This window comes from Gloeophyllum trabeum (assembly GCF_000344685.1).
Source record: "Gloeophyllum trabeum ATCC 11539 unplaced genomic scaffold GLOTRscaffold_00012, whole genome shotgun sequence".
In the NCBI taxonomy this organism is placed as follows: domain Eukaryota; kingdom Fungi; phylum Basidiomycota; class Agaricomycetes; order Gloeophyllales; family Gloeophyllaceae; genus Gloeophyllum; species Gloeophyllum trabeum.
In genome coordinates this window covers 1,252,044-1,269,257 of record NW_006920421.1, presented here as the reverse complement: position 1 = coordinate 1,269,257, position 17,214 = coordinate 1,252,044, and the positions used below count along the sequence as shown (strand labels likewise).

The window sequence follows — 17,214 nt, the reverse complement described above, 5'->3', positions numbered from 1 at the left end:
CATTAAGCAGCGTATGTTCCTCATTGCTGGGTATGTTCTCCGTCGTACAAAATGTCTAAACGGCGCAGCAGATGTGTCGTATCGTATGCTACTTCAGTCAACAGCTGCGAGTTCCTACATCAATTCATGTACGTGGAAGATACTTTGGGAGAAGGCTGGCTATGGAAACCGGTGACGTGCCGCCCAACTGGAATCAGATCCTATCGCAATCAAAGTTTATGAATACGACCCACTCCGCCAGGCACATTCGCGACGCCTCGTCCCCACGCACCATCACCGCTGTCCACAATCCATCAACTCGATTGATCGTTGTAGCCTGTCCTCCAAACCGTGAATCATCTTTGATATATAGGATCTCGTCAGCCGCAACCCCAGCAGCTGCAGTCGTGGGTGCAGGACTGGAACTTGGAAGCTCATCTCAGCTTGCTGATCTATCAGCTGCGTCCAAAGGAAGAACGCGGATGACCGACCTGCATATAAGCTAGCAATCGATACAGATCCCAAGGTTAGCGCGTTAACTCCTCGCCAGATCGACCCTGAGCCCAAGCCGTCCGAGCACCACAAAGCGGGGTGGAAATTACCACTAGTACTCGATCCATGTGTATCTAAAATTTCCATGCTTGTCGGGCACTAATACACCGGTAAAAAGGTTCCTTCTGAGTTCGCAGCGCTTATCCTGGATAGGTATCCGGAGATCATAGCTGTACGTCACTAGTCTCTCGTGAATCTGACAAACACAGGGTATTACTCTAGTCCATATAGCAGCATCGTGAGTACGTTGTTCAAATGTGCTGTTATACAACCGCCGCCTTGCCGTTGGTACGTGAGGTCTGCCATTTAGTGTAAGGCAGCATGATGGTGATTGTATTATCTTTCATGTAGGGCTTACACTTCACCGATCGTTGGGGGCTGCATGGGTGCGTTCCGTTCCTGAGGGACTCCCAATTTGTGTTGCTTCCCAGATCCTATCCCCGGCTCGGTCTATCTCACCTATTCATTTGAACTCGTTGCGAATACCCCCATGAGAAGTCTCATCCGCACATAGATCGCCGGCGTTGCATTTCATCCATACACGCAGGTGGCACTCTGCTGCTATATGTGCTTCTTACCAGGCTCCGGGAGTGATCATGCACGCGCGGCACCCTAGTGCAGCACCGCAGCTTCCCGAAGCAATGGAGATTGCCATGGCCACAGCCCGCAAGAGATTGAGCACAGTCGCGGGGCACGGAAGCTTCCATCCTCCGAATGTTGCACTTCTCGAGAATTCTCGAGAGCTTTGATTCACAAGTACTGGTCGCTTCGACTATATTGTCTGGAGGGTGCTCAGCTCTCCCATTTTGTGGCTCACTGGCTGTGCAGCCACCAGTCGTCCGAGTCCAGCATGATGACAGCTGATGAACCACAGGTGTGTATTTCCGTGACTAGGTTACATTTCCCCGGGGTCTAAGTTCCCGGTTCAAACATACCGTAAAGAGATAAGACCGCTGCCTGGCTCTGAGCCGTGCAGCGCGGGACGCAGTTACAATCTCCTCGAACTGAAACGAAAATGACGTATGGAAACCGGAAGATACGTACGTTTCTCCCACCTCCTTCATTCGAGGATCGGCACATTGCAGGGAACGCCGTACCGGAGGTGCGCAAGACCTTCCATACTTGAAAGCCACAAAGCTTGATAAGGCCGGCATCTGTATGTACCCTAGCATCGAAGTGAAAGCAGTACGTGGGTGCGGTACCGGAGATCTGCAGTTGTTGATGATACACTTGGCAGGAAGATCCCTGCATCAGTGACGGGACTGTGGCCAGTCAACGGAGTAGCTCCCATCTCAGATGACTGATCATGGGCACAGGAGATAGCCTTGTGCATGATCCGAATCACCGTATCTGAACCATAGACTTTCAGGGACGGGAGTGAAGATGAGATTGGGTCAAGCCAATGTCCGCCACCTCGCCATATATCCACCGCTGGCCGACGACAGCAAGCCAACTTTATAAACATGCCTATCTTACAACTATCGTACATCTGATCGGCGTTCAAGACGAACGAATGCACGTAGCTGCGTACCCAGGGTCGCCCGTGTCTAATCGTTGTATCCACGAGGGCGGGCTTTCGCAGTCCCATTCTGCCGAGGATCCTCAATGCCCTGCTGCCGCCAGATCTCGATTTGCCTATCCTTCGCTTCTTTGCCAGTGATACGCTCGTATTCCTCCACAGACAAAGGCCTCTCTGCATGAGGGGTAGCCCTCAGAGCGTGCCGAGTGGCCGGCCAGAAGTCAAAGGTGGCCGAATGTGTGACGACCTATGCGCGAAGATGATCCGTGGTGTCATTCGAGATACACAGGGTGAAGGAGTGGACGCACCCTGTTGTCCCAGATGGCAATTGAATTGGGCTCCCACTTGAAGCGGACTTGGAAGTCGACATTCTCGCTGATTTGCCGGAAGAGGAAGCTAAGAATATTGTCCGACTCTGCCTTTGGCACGCCCAAAATACGACGGGTAAAGCCTGGATACCACGCATCAGCAACGGCAATGTCACCTCAATATGGCGCTCCGCAACTTGCCTGGGTTAACGTACACACTCTTCCAGCCGGTGGCCGGATGTACCCGGACCACAGGATGGACAGTTTCAATAGGGTCGCGACGGACAGGGAGGCCAGCCGCCTTGGCTCCCTCGGCTTGGGCAACAGCACTGTGAAGGGCCGTGAGGCCCTCCAGGTACTTCTGCATGCCTGGGCTGAGGAAGGAGTACAAGGCGTAACTTCACAAATATATGAGGTAAATCCAATCCACATTGCCGCGAGTACTTACCCAGAGCTCCAGAGAGTATCACCTCCGTACTCCGGACCGGTGATTACTTTGAGGGAAGTGGCGCCCGGAGGCTGGATCTCGTAGGAAACATCCGAATGCCAAAGCTCCAGCTTCGAAAAAGCGCTGGGATCCGGGCGCCTGCTGTGGTCGTTATACACGACTGCACCGCGTATAAAAGATCGGTATAGATCTGAAGCCCAGCAGGAAAGACTGCAAACATACCATGCACGGTATCCAACCCGGGCTGCTTCGGGATAGGGGTTGTAGCGTGTCTGTGCAAGGGGCCCCAGTGCGCCGCAAGGTCCAGTTGTTCCTGAATGGTGAGCTCCTGCTCGCGGAAGACTGACGACAATGCATCATTAGATCAGCAGCGGGGATAGTGCGCTTACGGTATACTCACACACGACACCTCGCTCAGCGATGAGCAAGGCTCTAGGAAATAACCGTCAACTGAGTCGCTACAATACAAGGCTCTCGACTCACAATTCATCTCTCTGCACGTCGGACAACTGCCTGAGATCGATCCCGTGGATCTCAGTACCAATAGCGGGCGTCAAGTGCTTCACTTTGGACGCAGCCGAGAGCAAAGCACGTTTGTCCGGATCAGCGAATAGGCCTCGCTCGACGACTTTCTGCTCAGTTAGAGGCTCCCATTTCACGTCGGGGAACGTGGGCTGTTCAAAGTCAGCGAGATCTCCCCTTGGCCATCGAAAATTGTTGCTCGTACCTTGTACTGAGCGAACTTGTACGTCGAGTCACCGTCATCGGCAATGGCAGGCGAATAGAAAGGATTGAAGACCTTCTCGTCTTCCTTCGCTTTCAGGACCTGATGGTTAAGCGGTGCCGTCTCGTTCGTCGCGACTGGAGCCATGTTTGGAAGCCCTGGCCAGACATATCACATCGAGCGGAACTAATATACTATTGTCGAAAAGCATACGAATACTTGCACTAATAGAACCAGCTATTGCGCGACTTGTTATCTGGGCTGAGATATGGAGCGATAGCAGCTATAAGCACGCCATGGACAAGTTGGATTGCGTGATGGGTGGTAGATTATCGGTCCAAGCTACCATTATCCACGTCGGAACGCCGACAATTACAACGTAGCGGAACTATCGTCCGAAAGCAGACAGCCTGCTTATAATAATACTACATTATAGCCACGACATGAGGACAGAGGTGAGACACCGACATCTGAGTCTAGCCAGCCTTGGCCTTCCCGAGCAATGCCTCCAGCCATTCTTTATGAATGATATGACCCCGCATTCGCCGTACGAACGCCATGTAGCTCATCGCGCCAGCAAGGACGGATATGAATGAAACCAGCGCAGCCCAGCGGAATTGGGAGGGACGCGACAGTATCAACGTCAGGACGTATTTCATCAGATCAGCTATGTTCTGAAGAGCATATTGCAAGCCAGTCCTGATAACGGTTGAATGATGTTTAGCAGCAACGGGAAAATTGTTACTCACAGGGCATTTCGTCGGGGATGGTCAGCCAGGGATACTTGCAGCTCCTTGAGTTGACACAGGTCAAAGGCCCAGAGGCCAATCCTCGACAGGGCGAGGCCTTGCAACATCATGAGCAAACGGCTGATCTTTCAATCCGCTGGCGAGGTGGTACAGACCTCCGAAGAGCATGGCTGCATTCCAATTGGAGCTACGTGTGCCATCGCGAGGAGCTCCCACGTAGAAACTCAACAGCACCGGGACCAGTGCCACAACTTGGCTCCTGAATGACTCGTCAGTTAGCTACCGACGCCATGACAGTACGAACCTGAGCTCACCATAATGCCCAATTGCCTGCGCGGACAAGACCCACTTTTTTCTCTAAGAATGGTGCGAGGAAAGTGCCAAATAGACCCGCGAGCACACAAATACTGCGCATCCCAGCAACGAACGGATCGGAGAAGTCATGTGTCTTTAGCCACGACAGCAGTGTGCCGTCGAACCTTTCCGGTGACCTTTAGTTGATCGTAACCTCTTTTGCTGATATATACTTACGACAATACGGTAAGATAGAGCAGTGATATTGAGAGCGAGCTCCCGAAAACGGGGTGTCGTGTGAATTCATTCCAGTCGGACGCTTGAGCAATAAACCATCGTGTGGCACGACTCCACGTAAGCGGCTTTCTGTAGGGCCCTTGCGAGGAGCCACTCCTCCGTGAGGAACCTGATGAAGTCTGCTCAGCATCCCGCCGTCCAGCATCCTTCCGTTGTTGCTCTCTCTCCAGCACAGGGAACCAGCGGTACACGATTTGTATCCCTGAGAGATACTGTCAGTCACATTAGAAGGACAACCGGTTGCCCACCGTACAAATCAACTCGAAGACAGTGGTGACAAGGCCAAAACCAAGCAAAAAGGCTGCAGAAAATGCATAGCTAGCGGCAGCCGTCAGTAATGAAACAAAGAGTGGCGCCACAAGTTTGCAGATCAAGTCGATACGTCTCAGCACAGTGTTCACCGTAGTTAGCCTGCTGTCATGTCCCTCTGCGATACAAGTAGCCCAATCGCGCTCGATCGCGACAGAAATGCCAACAGTCGACACCTTTAAAACGCAACCAAGCAAGGTGATTATGGCGAACAGGACCCAAGTCAAGGTCGGAACATGTATCCCTTGGACAGCGGAGTCACCTAGATCGGTAAGAAAAAGGGTAAGAAAGCAGGCATAGGCGGCTGTCGCAGATATCTTCTGCAGCGCAATGGTCCACCGGACGAAGACCAGTTTCGGTAGCCGATCTACGAGAGAGCCGATCCACCCTGAGGTCAAGATGCAGATGCCTGCTCAAGTATTGTCCCTCAGCTTCGCGGCCTTCGCAACGTCTCAGCGTCAATGTGAAGCGCTTGCCTGTCGTGAAGAAACCAAATAATGAAGCGGGGACCAAAGTAGTCTTGAATATCTCAATTAGATAGAGATAGAAGGCGAATTCAGCCGCGCGGTCTCCCCATGTACTGGACGCAACATCAGTGATTTGTACGACGGTTTCCTGGGGGACTCTACCTGGACAAGTGCTGGGCTCCCAGAGACCACAGCCCTAGATTATTTATCCTGTAAGCCTGCCCTGCCTGGGAGGCTCCTTCCTCATGAGTGCTTCGAGACAACCTGTCTGAAGGCCCGACTGTCAAACCTTCCGGCTGGCTGGATTCCACGGGGCGCAACTCATTCAAGCCCATATCACTTTGCGCAGGCGCCATGACCTTAAACGGTGGTATAGCGTCTTTTCCTGGCGGGCGAGGACCCTTAGGTCAAGGTTTGCCGTCAGTTCGGGGATGGCTGCAAGTCAAAGCAGTCTGATCGACAGATGAATAAAAGGTTAATCCACGTGGAGCTTAGTCAGCTTCCCCCGCTTCAGCCACCTGGTTTCGAATGGCGCTTGCAACGAGTCTGCCACACGCTTCCACCGTTCGGTTGTACTGTAGTCAAACATGGGTGAGTGTTCATGGTCAGACGCTGAGGAATGGCTGCTCTAACCATGGCTGAACAGGAATCCCGAAGGTTCGTACAGAAGGAGCTCCCGAATGTGCATCTACTAACACAACTCCATGTAGTTCTTCCGTTACATTTCGTGAGTTTGACTTTGTATCATTGGATCTGTCTAACTAGGCCGACAGCGAACGGTACCCCTTGACGTCTCAGCTGATTGAAGAGAATAAGATTCCTGAATTCGGTTGGACCAGACCTCCCGTCATGGACCTGCGCTGACGTTCCTTGCAGACAACCTCTACCTGGACTTCAATGGCATCATCCACTCGTGTTAGTACCACGACACAGCAGTCGTCTACGCACCAGTGACACTTACAATATCTCATGTCTCCAGGTTCACATCCGAATGACGAGGACGCCCACTTCCGATTGACTGAAGAGCAAATATTTACGTCAATATTCGCATATGTCGAGCATCTATTCTCGAAGATCAAGCCAAAGAAGCTATTTTTTATGGCTGTTGACGGTGTTGCGCCTCGAGCAAAGATGAATCAGCAGAGGAGTCGTCGGTTTAGGACGGCCAAAGAGGCAAGAGAAGTGAGGGAGAAGGCGGAGAGGAGAGGGGAGAAGCTTCCAGATGAGAAGGCATTTGATAGCAACTGTATCACCCCTGGTGAGTTCTTCCACTATTCCCCATTGAATAAGTTTGGACGGGATCTCTGCAAGGCACGACCTTCATGGCGAAGTTGTCGGCCCAGATGCGGTATTTCATAAATAAGAAGATAACGGAAGACTCCAACTGGCAGAGCATTGAAGTAGTCTTCTCTGGACACGACGTGCCGGGTGAAGGGGAGCATAAGATCATGGAATACATCCGGCTATCGAGGGCACAGCCGGATTATAACCCTAATGTGCGCCATTGCTTGTATGGCCTGGATGCGGACTTGATCATGTTGGGGCTTCTGAGTCACGATCCGCACTTCTGTTTGTTGCGGGAGGAGGTCAAGTTCGGTCCTGCGAGGAAGAGCAAGAGCAATGACAGGTACGACGTTCCGTTTCCTGTTGTACGGCGTTTCTGACGGTTCACAGTCTCGAGACAAGAAATTTCTACTTGCTGCATCTGACGCTGATGCGGGAGTACCTTGATCTCGAGTTCAATGATATAGCGCCTGTACTTCCATTTGACTATAACTTAGAGCGAGTTATCGACGACTTCATTCTCCTGGCTGTGTTCGTCGGGAACGACTTCCTGCCGAACCTGCCAGATCTGCACATTCATGAGAATGGTCTAGAGAGACTGTTCGAGGTGTACAAGAAGATTCTTCCGTCTTTGGGTGCGCAGTACTGTCACCGCTCTCCGGTTGCTGAAGTCTTATGACGTGATATAGACGGGTACGTGAATGAGAGCGGTGTCATCAATACGAAGAGATTGCAGCGGGTACTGGACGAGATGAAGGAGTGGGAGTTGGAGATATTCCAGAAGGAGTACGCCGACATCAATTGGTTCAAAGGCAAGCAGACGAAGCATGTGAAAGAGATCGAGGCGGCGAAGACACGTGCTGGATTAAGTCAGTGATGAAGTTTCTTCGCCCATGTCCTGCTGACTCCTTTGATAGCTTTGACCCCATCTCAAAGAGATTTATTCGACAAAGTCAAGAACTTCGTCATACAACACAGGAATGCCGACCGCACCACCATTCGCAATGCGGTACTACAGTTCCCTAATACGTTCCCTGCAAGGGATCGTAAATTCATTGAAGAGTTGTCTGGCGACTTGCATTTATGCTTGTCCTGGGATGAATATGACGAGAACGACGAGAACCTGGTTACAATCCGCATGCCTGGTGCTCTTGAAGAGCCCGTGCCAGTGGATCAGGAGGTGCCGAATGGTGCAAGTCACGCGCCGGATGAGGAAGGTGCTGCGAATGCGGATGATGATGATGAAGCGGCTTGGGAAGACGAAGAGGAAGAGGGTGAAGGGGAGGAGGATGAGGACGAGGAGGATGAAGAGGATGAAGCCGAAAGTAACGAAGCGGTGGACAGAATTTTGAGGAAATACGAGAAGGCGAAGGTGGTGGATCCGGGCGCTGACGGAGGTTTCGACGCGAGGTACGAGATGTCGATGAAGCAGAAGATGGACGAGTGGAAGAGGGAATACTATAAAGTGCGTTCTTTGCTCTATGGTTCAGATCTAGCTGTGGATAGGTGCCGTTTAGCACAAGCTGGAGATCTCATACGACAACCCGGAGCAAATGCATGCACTGATATACCGCTATGTGGAAGGCTTGCAGTGGGTCATGCATTACTACTACAGTGGCGTGGCTTCCTGGAGTTGGTTCTATGACTATCATTACGCTCCTCGGATTTCAGGTTAGTCTGTTCTTGTTCAGGCATACAAAACAATGCTCTAACCTGTTGCGAGGCAGATCTGACGGGCATAGACGAAATGACATTCCACTTTGAACTCGGAAAACCCTTCCGACCTTTCGAGCAGCTTATGGGTGTCTTACCAGAAGCTAGCAAGGAGCTGATTCCTTTGGCGTACCGGGTACGTTAAAAATTATTATTCTTCACACTTCCCTGCTGTCCTTACGCTAGCCTTGTCGAACAGGATCTCATGTATGATCCTACCTCGCCCATACTTGACTTCTATCCGCTCGAGTTTGAACAAGACTTGAACGGTAAGAAGCAAGACTGGGAGGCGGTTGTGAAGATCCCGTTCATAGATGAGCAACGCCTTCTGAAGGCCATGGCCCGTGCGTAGAATTGCTTAGTAGGGACTTGCTCATTGATTTGAATACTCACCCGTATGACAGCGCGGGAGCCACGGCTCACGGAGGAAGAACGACAGCGCAATAGCTTTGGGACCAGTTATAGATTCACCCATAGTGACGGAGAGCCTACAGAATATCCGTCTTCCCTTCCTGGTTTCTTCCCGACGCTTCATCGTTGTACGTGCCGCATGGAGCCGTTCTATTTGCCCACGATCGACGGTTTGCACTTGGTGCCTGGGCTATTGGAGGGTGTTCGCCTTGGTGCCGAGGCCTTGGCTGGCTTCCCGTCGCTGAAGACGTTACCCCACACCGCGCAGCTTGGATATCACGGAGTTAACGTTCATGGAAGTGAAAGCCGAAATAAATCGATGATCGTGCATATCCAGAACACGCACGAGGAGAAGAAGACTGAGGCTGTGGCCCAGGAAATGATCGGTAAACGAGTGTTTATTGGTTGGCCCTTCCTCCGTGAGGGCCTAGTTGTCGCGGTGTCCGATAGCCTGTTCAAGTACGAGAAGATGACCGTGGTGCCTGGCGCCCCTAAGAAGGTCGTGTCCAACCCTCATAGCCAGCAAGGCCTGTCTATGTGGAGAGGCAAGGCCGACAGGATTGAGCACTACTACTCGAAGCGATGTGGTGTTATCACGGGTGATATCGAGGTGCTCATCCATGTTCGCCCTTTGAAAGGTTAGCAGCTACACTTGACTGTCACCTTCTATTTATCCGTGTTCTTTAAAGGCCTCAAGCGTCTCGATTCAGGCGCCTTTGTGAAGGCTTTTGAGGATGGCGACAAAGAAGTTGAGCAGGTCTTACAGATGGCAGTTACAGAGGTGATGTCAGAGGACCCTCGTTTCATGGAGAAGGAAGCTCCTCCTCTGTCAGAAGAATTCCCCGAAGGCAGCAAAGTCTTTTTCCTCGGCGAGCATGCCTATGGAGTTGCTGCTCAAATCACGGGCACCACACAAGACTCGCTGTCCGTTGTTTTGGCGGTAAGTCATCCCTTGGTATGATTCGAAACAGATTTTGACCGTCTCGTTTAGTTTTTCCCGTCGGACAAGGCGGAGAATGAAGAGTTCAAGTCTGTTGTGCGGAATCGCATGTCAGAGAGATACTATCCCTCGTTCAACGTTGCTGAAATCGTTGGGGCCTCTTCCAAGGCGATTGCCAAGATCACATCTAGCTTTATGGTCATCACGTCGGATGGTCAAAAGGTCAACTTGGGACTCAGTCTTAAGTTCGAGGCCAAGGGTATGAAGGTCATCGACTACTCCCGCAAGAATGGACGATTTTGGGAGTTCAGTGAGAAAGCTGTACAACTCATCCGCGACTACAAGGTTTGTCATTTTATCCGTGTTCGGACGCGTCTTACTATTCCCTCCGTAGGCGAAGGCTCCAGAAGTCTTCAGGGCTGTTGAGAGATCTGGCGATGGTATGTGCCGGATTTCTACCACCGTCTCGCAGGTCAATTGAAGCCGCGGCAGCCATGACAAAGGCGTACGATGTCTTCTCAGGTGAGGACAGTGATAAGAAAGTGAAGGACCTCCGTACCTGGCTGGCAACCAAAGGCGTCCGTGACTTTGAGCCAGTATCCCTCTTCTGTGACCAACTGAAGAAGGTATGCTGATGCTTCAAGTTATACCATTCTATATATACTTAAATCGTCTGTACCAGGAAACCGTGAAAGAGATTGAGGGCCTGCAGGCAAAATTCACTGAAGGCAGGTCACCGTCTGCAATCAAGAAAGCCATTGTGAAAGGCATCCCGCGGCAAGCTGTTCTCAAGCCATCACACGCTGTCTATCGGCTGCAGAATCAAAGGTTTGGTCTGGGAGATAGAGTCACTATGGTACGAGACTCCGGTAGTGTGCCCTTATCCGCAAAGGGAGTCGTTATTGCCCTGAACGCCAAGTCCATGGACGTGGTGTGGGATGTGCCCTTTATGGCTGGGACTACGCTGGGTGGACGGTACGTGTCGAACATTGAGCGAAGTTTATCGTTAGTCTCAATACAAATGGAACAGCTGCTCGCCTTACCGTGGATCGACTGTAGAGTTCAACACTTGCTTGAATCTCACCGATCCCCAGTACGTCGCATCGACAAAGCCACGAGGGCCACCGCCGCATCAGCCGCAGGTTCCATTCAAACCGCGCTTTGGCCCGTATCCCGCTGTCCGACCACCGCCGGGGCAAGCACCTGTCGGTGGTTTCCACCCAGCACCTGCGGGAGCAAGGTTAGTTCTCCTTAGTTTCTTGACGCATCCTTATTCACGATGCTCTACAGCCGAGGATCGTCTGTACAAATCCTGGCCAATCCCAACAGAGGTCGCGGGGCGTACGTCAATGGGCGGGGTACGCATACTAACGGCCGTGGAGCTCCACCTCATGCAGCGAATGGAGCTCATGTGGTACCTGCGCAAGCACGGCCCGCCATGGCAGGTTCACCACCAGTTTCCGTGAACGGTGTCAATGGCGAGGCAAACCACCTTCCGCCAGTGGCTTCCAGGGGCGGCTTCGTCCCACCTCACCCGAGGGGTTTCGCTCCAAGAGGAGGAAGAGGTTTCAGTCCTAATTTCCGTGGCCGTGGAGGTATGCCGCCCGTGATTGACCGAGGCAGGGGTGGTCCATTCCGAGGGCCAAGAGGCAGAGGGCGAGGAGCACCGCCGGTGGCCTCATAAGTGAAGTGCACATAGTCACACTGTATGTCGATGTATCCGTCGGTACTGCTGCTGGCCAGGAGTCTTGTTCTTGTATACCGCATAGGCGGCTTATGGGACTTGAAATATCCAGTGCTTGTATTCATGCTTCCAATAGTTTGCCAATAGTGGTTGACTAATTTGGTATGAGTCGAGCTTCTCTCGAACTCAACCTGTACAGTGCTTTGCATAAAAGTCCGGAAACTGCGCGTTTCTGTTTGTCCCAGCCAAACAATACCTTATAGGGTAACACCGAGGGCGCGACGGTCCTCGAGTCAGCCTATATCACTCCTGGGACACAAATGCCCGTCTCAAGGCTGAATAACGTTCAGATCTGTATCTCTTCAGGATATCGAGCACGCAGAGGTCAAAATCCCTCAAGAAGGACCCTCATACATGGATGTCGAAGCGTCCCGCCAACCAGTCAACAGCCCGCGCTACGATGATCGACTACCCCATATAGGTTTGTTTGGCTGGCACAAACAACATTTCGCGAGTCGCGGTTTCCGGATTTTTATGCAAAGCACTGTAATTAGTCTCGCGTTTTGTTCGCGCTCGGTGGCTGCGACTATTGCAACAACTCTTTCATGACGCCGAGACCCTTCTAACGTCAAGGCTGGCTGATGTCTGCGGTACCATCGACGCCTCGTCGAACAACGACCGACTCATACGAGCCTACGACACCGTCCGGAGGCCCTACTACCCCTGCAATAAGCAGAACTGCTGCTTCCATTGTTCAGTCATCACCCCACTATCCTACTACCCGTCGACATTCACTTTATGGAACTGAGGACAGAGTCATTATTGATCCTGGCTCTCACATCTGGAAGGTAGGGTTCAGCGGAGAGGGCAAACCAAGAGATGTCTTCTGGGCAGGTGGGCAAGACGGGGAAAGGCTGTGGACCCTGAATAGAGCCACGGATGTCGTCGAACGAGAAGAAGAGGACAAAATGCTGGAGATCAAGCTGGAGAGATGCCTGAGATCCGTCTTCCACGAGTGAGTACGGCGCTGTGTCCTGTGAGATGTGCGCTGAAGGGCAGACTTATAGCTCCCTGCTAACGGATCCGAAGTCTCGGAAAGTCATCTTGGTGGAACATCCACTATTGCCTCTGCACGTAAAGGAAAAGATGGCTCGTATCCTTTTCACCAATCTGCAGGTATTGTCAGATACTTGAGACAGACCCAGGAGGTGAGCTAACTCTCCCAGGTTCCTTCAATATCATTCGCGTCAAGCCATCTCCTCTCATTATTAGCAGTAGGGAGAATCACAGGACTCGTCCTCGACTGCGGCCACCTCGAGTCCACCGTGCTACCGGTAGGTCCAGACTGGATATCTATTCCTCGGTAGACCTTATGAGGCAAAGTAGATATTCTCCGCTCGTCCGCTTTACCATCAGCTCCGAAACACGCCCCTCGCTGGTTCACGTCTGACTTCTCACCTACGCGCACTACTCCTGCTGTTCGGAACATACCTCCCCCCGCCCACATCCCTTAGCGCTGCTGCCAACATCCCTGCTGCCGCTCGATCATCGCGTGTCCCACAAGAGGTCCTCACGGATGCGGTCGTCGAAGAAATCAAGACTAGATGTTGCTTTGTCGGTGACGCACTTGAGCCTTCTGATACAGCCATTACATCCCCTGGGGAAGAGCCGTCAACTGAACTCGATCTGCCGCCGATAAGCGATGCTACGCAGTCCGAGTCTGACTTCTCTCGAGTTTCCATGGATGTAGACAGTAACCCTTCGGAGCAACATGCGCCCTCCGGGTTTTCCATTGTATCTCATTCTCAGTTGCCCCCAGCTGAGCGGAGATACCGGAGCGAAAACCATCTGCAAGCGCTAGCTACTATGTACACTCGACATTCGACCGCGACTGACCTACGTATGAAAGTTGTACCACCTCCCGCTCAACAAACCGGGACAGGTCGAGGGACGCTCATTATCCCTGGGTGGATACGGGAGAGAGCAGCAGAAGTTCTCTTCGAGGGAGGGGACGTGGACGAGAGTAGCGTGGCGGAGGTGATACTAGAATCACTACTGAAGGTATGCCATCATTGTGCCTCTTATGAAGACGTTGATATAACAATCCGTTACCCCAGGTTCCCGTCGACTTACGGAAGACGATGGCATCGTCAATACTCGTAGTCGGTGGCACGTCCATGTTGCCCGGATTCATCCCGCGGCTACATGCAGAGCTTATAAAAGCTTTAGCTCCACCGGAGGCCTCACCTAGGCAGTCGGGTCGGTCTAACAGGGCACCTGTGCCTCCGTATGACAGATACGCCCCCTTGCGGGCTCTCATTCCTTACTTCGCCGTCCTGAATAATCCTTCAGCACGTCCTGCCGTGGCAAGTCAGAGGGCAGCTGCTAACTCCGGCAAGGCGCCGGCCTTTGTGCCTTCGCTCATGGCTTGGGTTGGAGGTTCCCTGGCAGGGTATGTCGGTACTCGACTTCACTACACCACCGGCTGATCAATCAATTCCAGCGCCATGAAGATCGGCGGCTCCGAGGTCACGCGAGAGAAGTGGGACGAAATGGAATCCCGCCAGTCTGACGACCAAGACGACCTCATGGATAGTGGTCCCCGTCACCCTGCCAGCGTCCTGCCAGATTGGACCAGGTCACCTTTGCCAGTAGGTGCGCCTATAGTCGGTGTACCACGCAATACAACCGCTCCCGCTGCGATGTCGCAGACGCCCGTCGGCGCTTGAGGCGCATGTGTGCATTGCCCCCCAGGCCGAACTGATCCTTAATAAACGTAGTATTGCTCCTCAATGTACAGTATCATTCCACATTGGCGTAATTGAAGACAGTGACTTTCTACAGCATAGAAGACGAAGATATGTAAACAAGCGTAGTAATGCAAAGAAATCCGGTGAGAAACCGTTCGTTCGAACTGAGTAGAATGTCGAAATCAATCAATAATGCGCAAGGTCAGTTTTCCTCCACACGTCGCGATGGCTTCATCCCATGACTCTTGAGACGAGATGTATCGCAGTTTACTTGTATCGAAGACGCCAACAGATGATACAGAGCTGGAACGAGGACGGCCGCCAGCCGCTTTGCCGCGCTGCCCAGGCGGTGGTAGGTAGCCTAGGGCAAATGTGTTTGCGAGCGGGTTCTCTTCCTGCGAGGAGAATTTCTCCACGAGTTTCTTACGAATTTGTACCAGAGACGTCATTCGAGACGTGCGGAAAGCGATGATGGTATCTCCGTGTACGGCCTTGACAGCGAAGCTGCTCTCAGCTGGGTTTCCTGCATCTTCCTCTGTTGCCTTGGGCGACCATGGGATATGGAATTGGCCGGGTGGTCTATTCTGGAATGGCTTGGGGAAGTACTCTGGATGAGAAAGGTTCATGTTGATTTGTGTTCGTCCTGGAGTCGTAGGCAATGGTGTCGCCCCGCCTGGCGTAGAAGGTCCTGGAGTCGAAGGCCCACTTGCAGCCTCGGGGAACGTAGGCGAAGGCGGCTGCTCGGAATCGGAAAGAGAAGAACCTAGCAACAAGTCAATATCTAAGTCAAGTTGAAGGATTAATCACATTACCATAGAGATACGATTCTAGCAAGTCGTCTCCTTCTCCGTCTTCCCACGTTCTCTGGCCTTCTTCAATAACAGAAGAAGGGTAACTGAAGTGAGCCTGCCGCCTAGATCCCACGGAGAGGGAGCGCCTCAATGAAGCAGCGCTGGCTGTAGGAGGGGATAAAACCGTCCGCGGAATAATTGCATCCGCTGATGATTCCGTTAGTATCGATGCCATGCTTGCTACGGACGCCCTCGACCGATACGACGAGTCAAGTGGCGTATGTAGCATGATAGGAGCTCGGGTGAAAGGCAGGTCAAGGTCCACGCACGAGGCGCGGGTATAGTACGACTCCTGGCTCGACGACGGCCGGGGCGGCATGTCCGACACCGAGGTACGCCAGGACGAGCGCCTCGACGAGGGGCTAGAGAATGCATCCGACGAGCGCCACGACGACGAGGAGTCTATATCTCCGAATCGGTTGTCGGCCATGATGGATTCGGAGAGCTCGATCATCGAGGGCGACACAGACGAGCGCGTCGATTCCATGGACGGCCGCTCACTGATTTGGGACATCGAAGTCGAAGCCGGGCTCTGAGGCGGGCTTGCAAAGACTATGCATTGTCTGTTGATTCGGTCGTGAGAAGACATCGTGCGAGCCCTGCGGCGCGCCGGAACAGAAACATCTGAAGGGTTAGAGATGGTCATGGTCCTCAGAGCCTCATGGAATTCCGGCTCCTCTGGTAGAGCGTGGAGCTTTGCAGGTTCGTCAGGGAGTAACGCCGAAGAAGGGGCGCTTCCCCCTAAGAACGTGACTGGAACCTCTTGTATGTCGAACTCACTGTTCCGTTGACTTCTGGATGGATGACTTCCGTGAGAGCTCGAACCCGAAGAGAAGTCCTCCGAGGAAGAACTCTTGTTGGACAAACTGAAGCTGACAGCTGCGGACCCATGTCGCGAACTTGACGCATCCGGCTTCTGGAGGATGGACCGACCGCGAGCAGCAGACGGTCCAGCAGTGGGCACCGAGGCAGATTTTGCGACAGACCTGGGCGCCGGTGGGCTGGCAGGGACATCGACAGATACAAGAGGAGGGAACTGCAGCGAAAGCGTCGAAGCAGAGAAATACATGGAAAGGCCGCTTGTCGCGACAGACGTACGGGGGGATTTACCCACAGCATCCTTTGCTTTCCTAGCCAGATCACGGTCCCTTCGCCAGTACCCAAAAAAATCCCGAACCTCACGCGACTCCCTGAGATCTTTGATCAAGGTGGGCATATCCTCACTGAATAACGCGTCGATCAGCGCGGTGAACTCCTTGTTCCTCTGTTCAACGGTAGCCTGGCTGGTACGGAACAAGGTGCCTTTCTTCGTCAGCTTCGGAATATGTTCGTGGATGTCTTTCGCGATAGAGTTAGGATCGGGGCCGGGCGGGAGCGACTCGAAAGAAGCTGCTGCATCGTGGATGTATATCCCGTTCTTTTTGATGCCTTTCCCTGCCTGCAGACGATGTCGCTTCTCGCGGGATAGCGTGGCATATTCCAGCTCCAAAGTGTCCTGGAACCACAGGCAATCCTCCCAGCGCCTCCATATTTCGTACTCGGCGCGGGAACTGTCCGACCGCATCGAATGCACGTCCTCACCTTCGCCCATGGGACATACCCGCATCCCATAGCTGAAGCTGGAACCTGGACAATGGGTAAGGAATGAGTCAGACTGGATGGTTGACACACTACGCGCCTTGCTTGGCAGGAGAGAGCATCTCTACGGTGAACTTCGCGGGTGCAGGACGATACACTGCTCTTTTGAAGGCCTATACGCCTGGTGAGCGAAAGCACGGATGGAAAATGTGGCGTGGAAGACATGATGTACTGACATTAGGATTTGGAGGCCCAGCCACCTGGCCCTTTGAAGGAATGGGATGGTAAGGACGTAGCATCAGATATGCTCCTCGTTTCAGTCCAGGAGGCTTACGGTGAGGTCGCTCATTAACATGG

The 17,214-nt window shown here is 52.7% G+C and overlaps 6 protein-coding genes across 6 annotated transcripts; 3 read left to right on the top strand and 3 right to left on the bottom strand.

Annotated features, from left to right (window-relative positions):
- Nucleotides 1-1,954: 1,954 nt before the first annotated feature.
- Nucleotides 1,955-3,690, bottom strand: GLOTRDRAFT_79979 (TauD-domain-containing protein). Its single transcript, XM_007870855.1, has 8 exons — nt 3,534-3,690; nt 3,290-3,480; nt 3,207-3,238; nt 3,029-3,148; nt 2,807-2,966; nt 2,560-2,756; nt 2,359-2,501; nt 1,955-2,297 (listed from the first exon to the last, which is right to left on the bottom strand). The coding sequence occupies exons 1-8, from the start codon at nt 3,675-3,677 to the stop codon at nt 2,079-2,081; spliced, it is 1,206 nt and encodes a 401-aa protein (XP_007869046.1). The 5' UTR covers nt 3,678-3,690; the 3' UTR covers nt 1,955-2,078.
- A 316-nt stretch (nt 3,691-4,006) lies between these two features.
- GLOTRDRAFT_79978 (uncharacterized protein) lies at nt 4,007-6,076 on the bottom strand (the record flags this gene model as incomplete). Its single annotated transcript, XM_007870854.1, has 8 exons — nt 5,809-6,076; nt 5,656-5,759; nt 5,124-5,588; nt 4,811-5,072; nt 4,594-4,758; nt 4,435-4,538; nt 4,280-4,376; nt 4,007-4,229 (listed from the first exon to the last, which is right to left on the bottom strand). Exons 1-8 carry the CDS (start codon nt 6,000-6,002, stop codon nt 4,007-4,009), a joined length of 1,614 nt encoding a protein of 537 aa, XP_007869045.1. The 5' UTR covers nt 6,003-6,076.
- Nucleotides 6,077-9,433: 3,357 nt separating this feature from the next.
- GLOTRDRAFT_47137 (uncharacterized protein) lies at nt 9,434-9,697 on the top strand (the record flags this gene model as incomplete). The annotated part of the gene is made up of 1 exon (XM_007870533.1): nt 9,434-9,697. The coding sequence occupies one exon, from the start codon at nt 9,434-9,436 to the stop codon at nt 9,695-9,697; it is 264 nt and encodes an 87-aa protein (XP_007868724.1).
- Nucleotides 9,698-9,859: 162 nt separating this feature from the next.
- Nucleotides 9,860-11,678, top strand: GLOTRDRAFT_46679 (uncharacterized protein; the record flags this gene model as incomplete). The annotated part of the gene is made up of 7 exons (XM_007870508.1): nt 9,860-9,994; nt 10,046-10,339; nt 10,389-10,434; nt 10,487-10,620; nt 10,677-10,969; nt 11,025-11,234; nt 11,285-11,678. The coding sequence occupies 7 exons, from the start codon at nt 9,860-9,862 to the stop codon at nt 11,676-11,678; spliced, it is 1,506 nt and encodes a 501-aa protein (XP_007868699.1).
- Nucleotides 11,679-12,092: 414 nt separating this feature from the next.
- Nucleotides 12,093-14,407, top strand: GLOTRDRAFT_117491 (actin-domain-containing protein; the record flags this gene model as incomplete). The annotated part of the gene is made up of 7 exons (XM_007870853.1): nt 12,093-12,159; nt 12,390-12,693; nt 12,746-12,854; nt 12,905-13,012; nt 13,065-13,739; nt 13,796-14,130; nt 14,182-14,407. The coding sequence occupies 7 exons, from the start codon at nt 12,093-12,095 to the stop codon at nt 14,405-14,407; spliced, it is 1,824 nt and encodes a 607-aa protein (XP_007869044.1).
- On the bottom strand, nt 14,363-17,030 carry GLOTRDRAFT_140408 (uncharacterized protein). Its single transcript, XM_007870852.1, has 3 exons — nt 16,958-17,030; nt 15,241-16,905; nt 14,363-15,191 (listed from the first exon to the last, which is right to left on the bottom strand). The coding sequence occupies exons 1-3, from the start codon at nt 16,977-16,979 to the stop codon at nt 14,611-14,613; spliced, it is 2,268 nt and encodes a 755-aa protein (XP_007869043.1). The 5' UTR covers nt 16,980-17,030; the 3' UTR covers nt 14,363-14,610.
- Nucleotides 17,031-17,214: the final 184 nt, after the last annotated feature.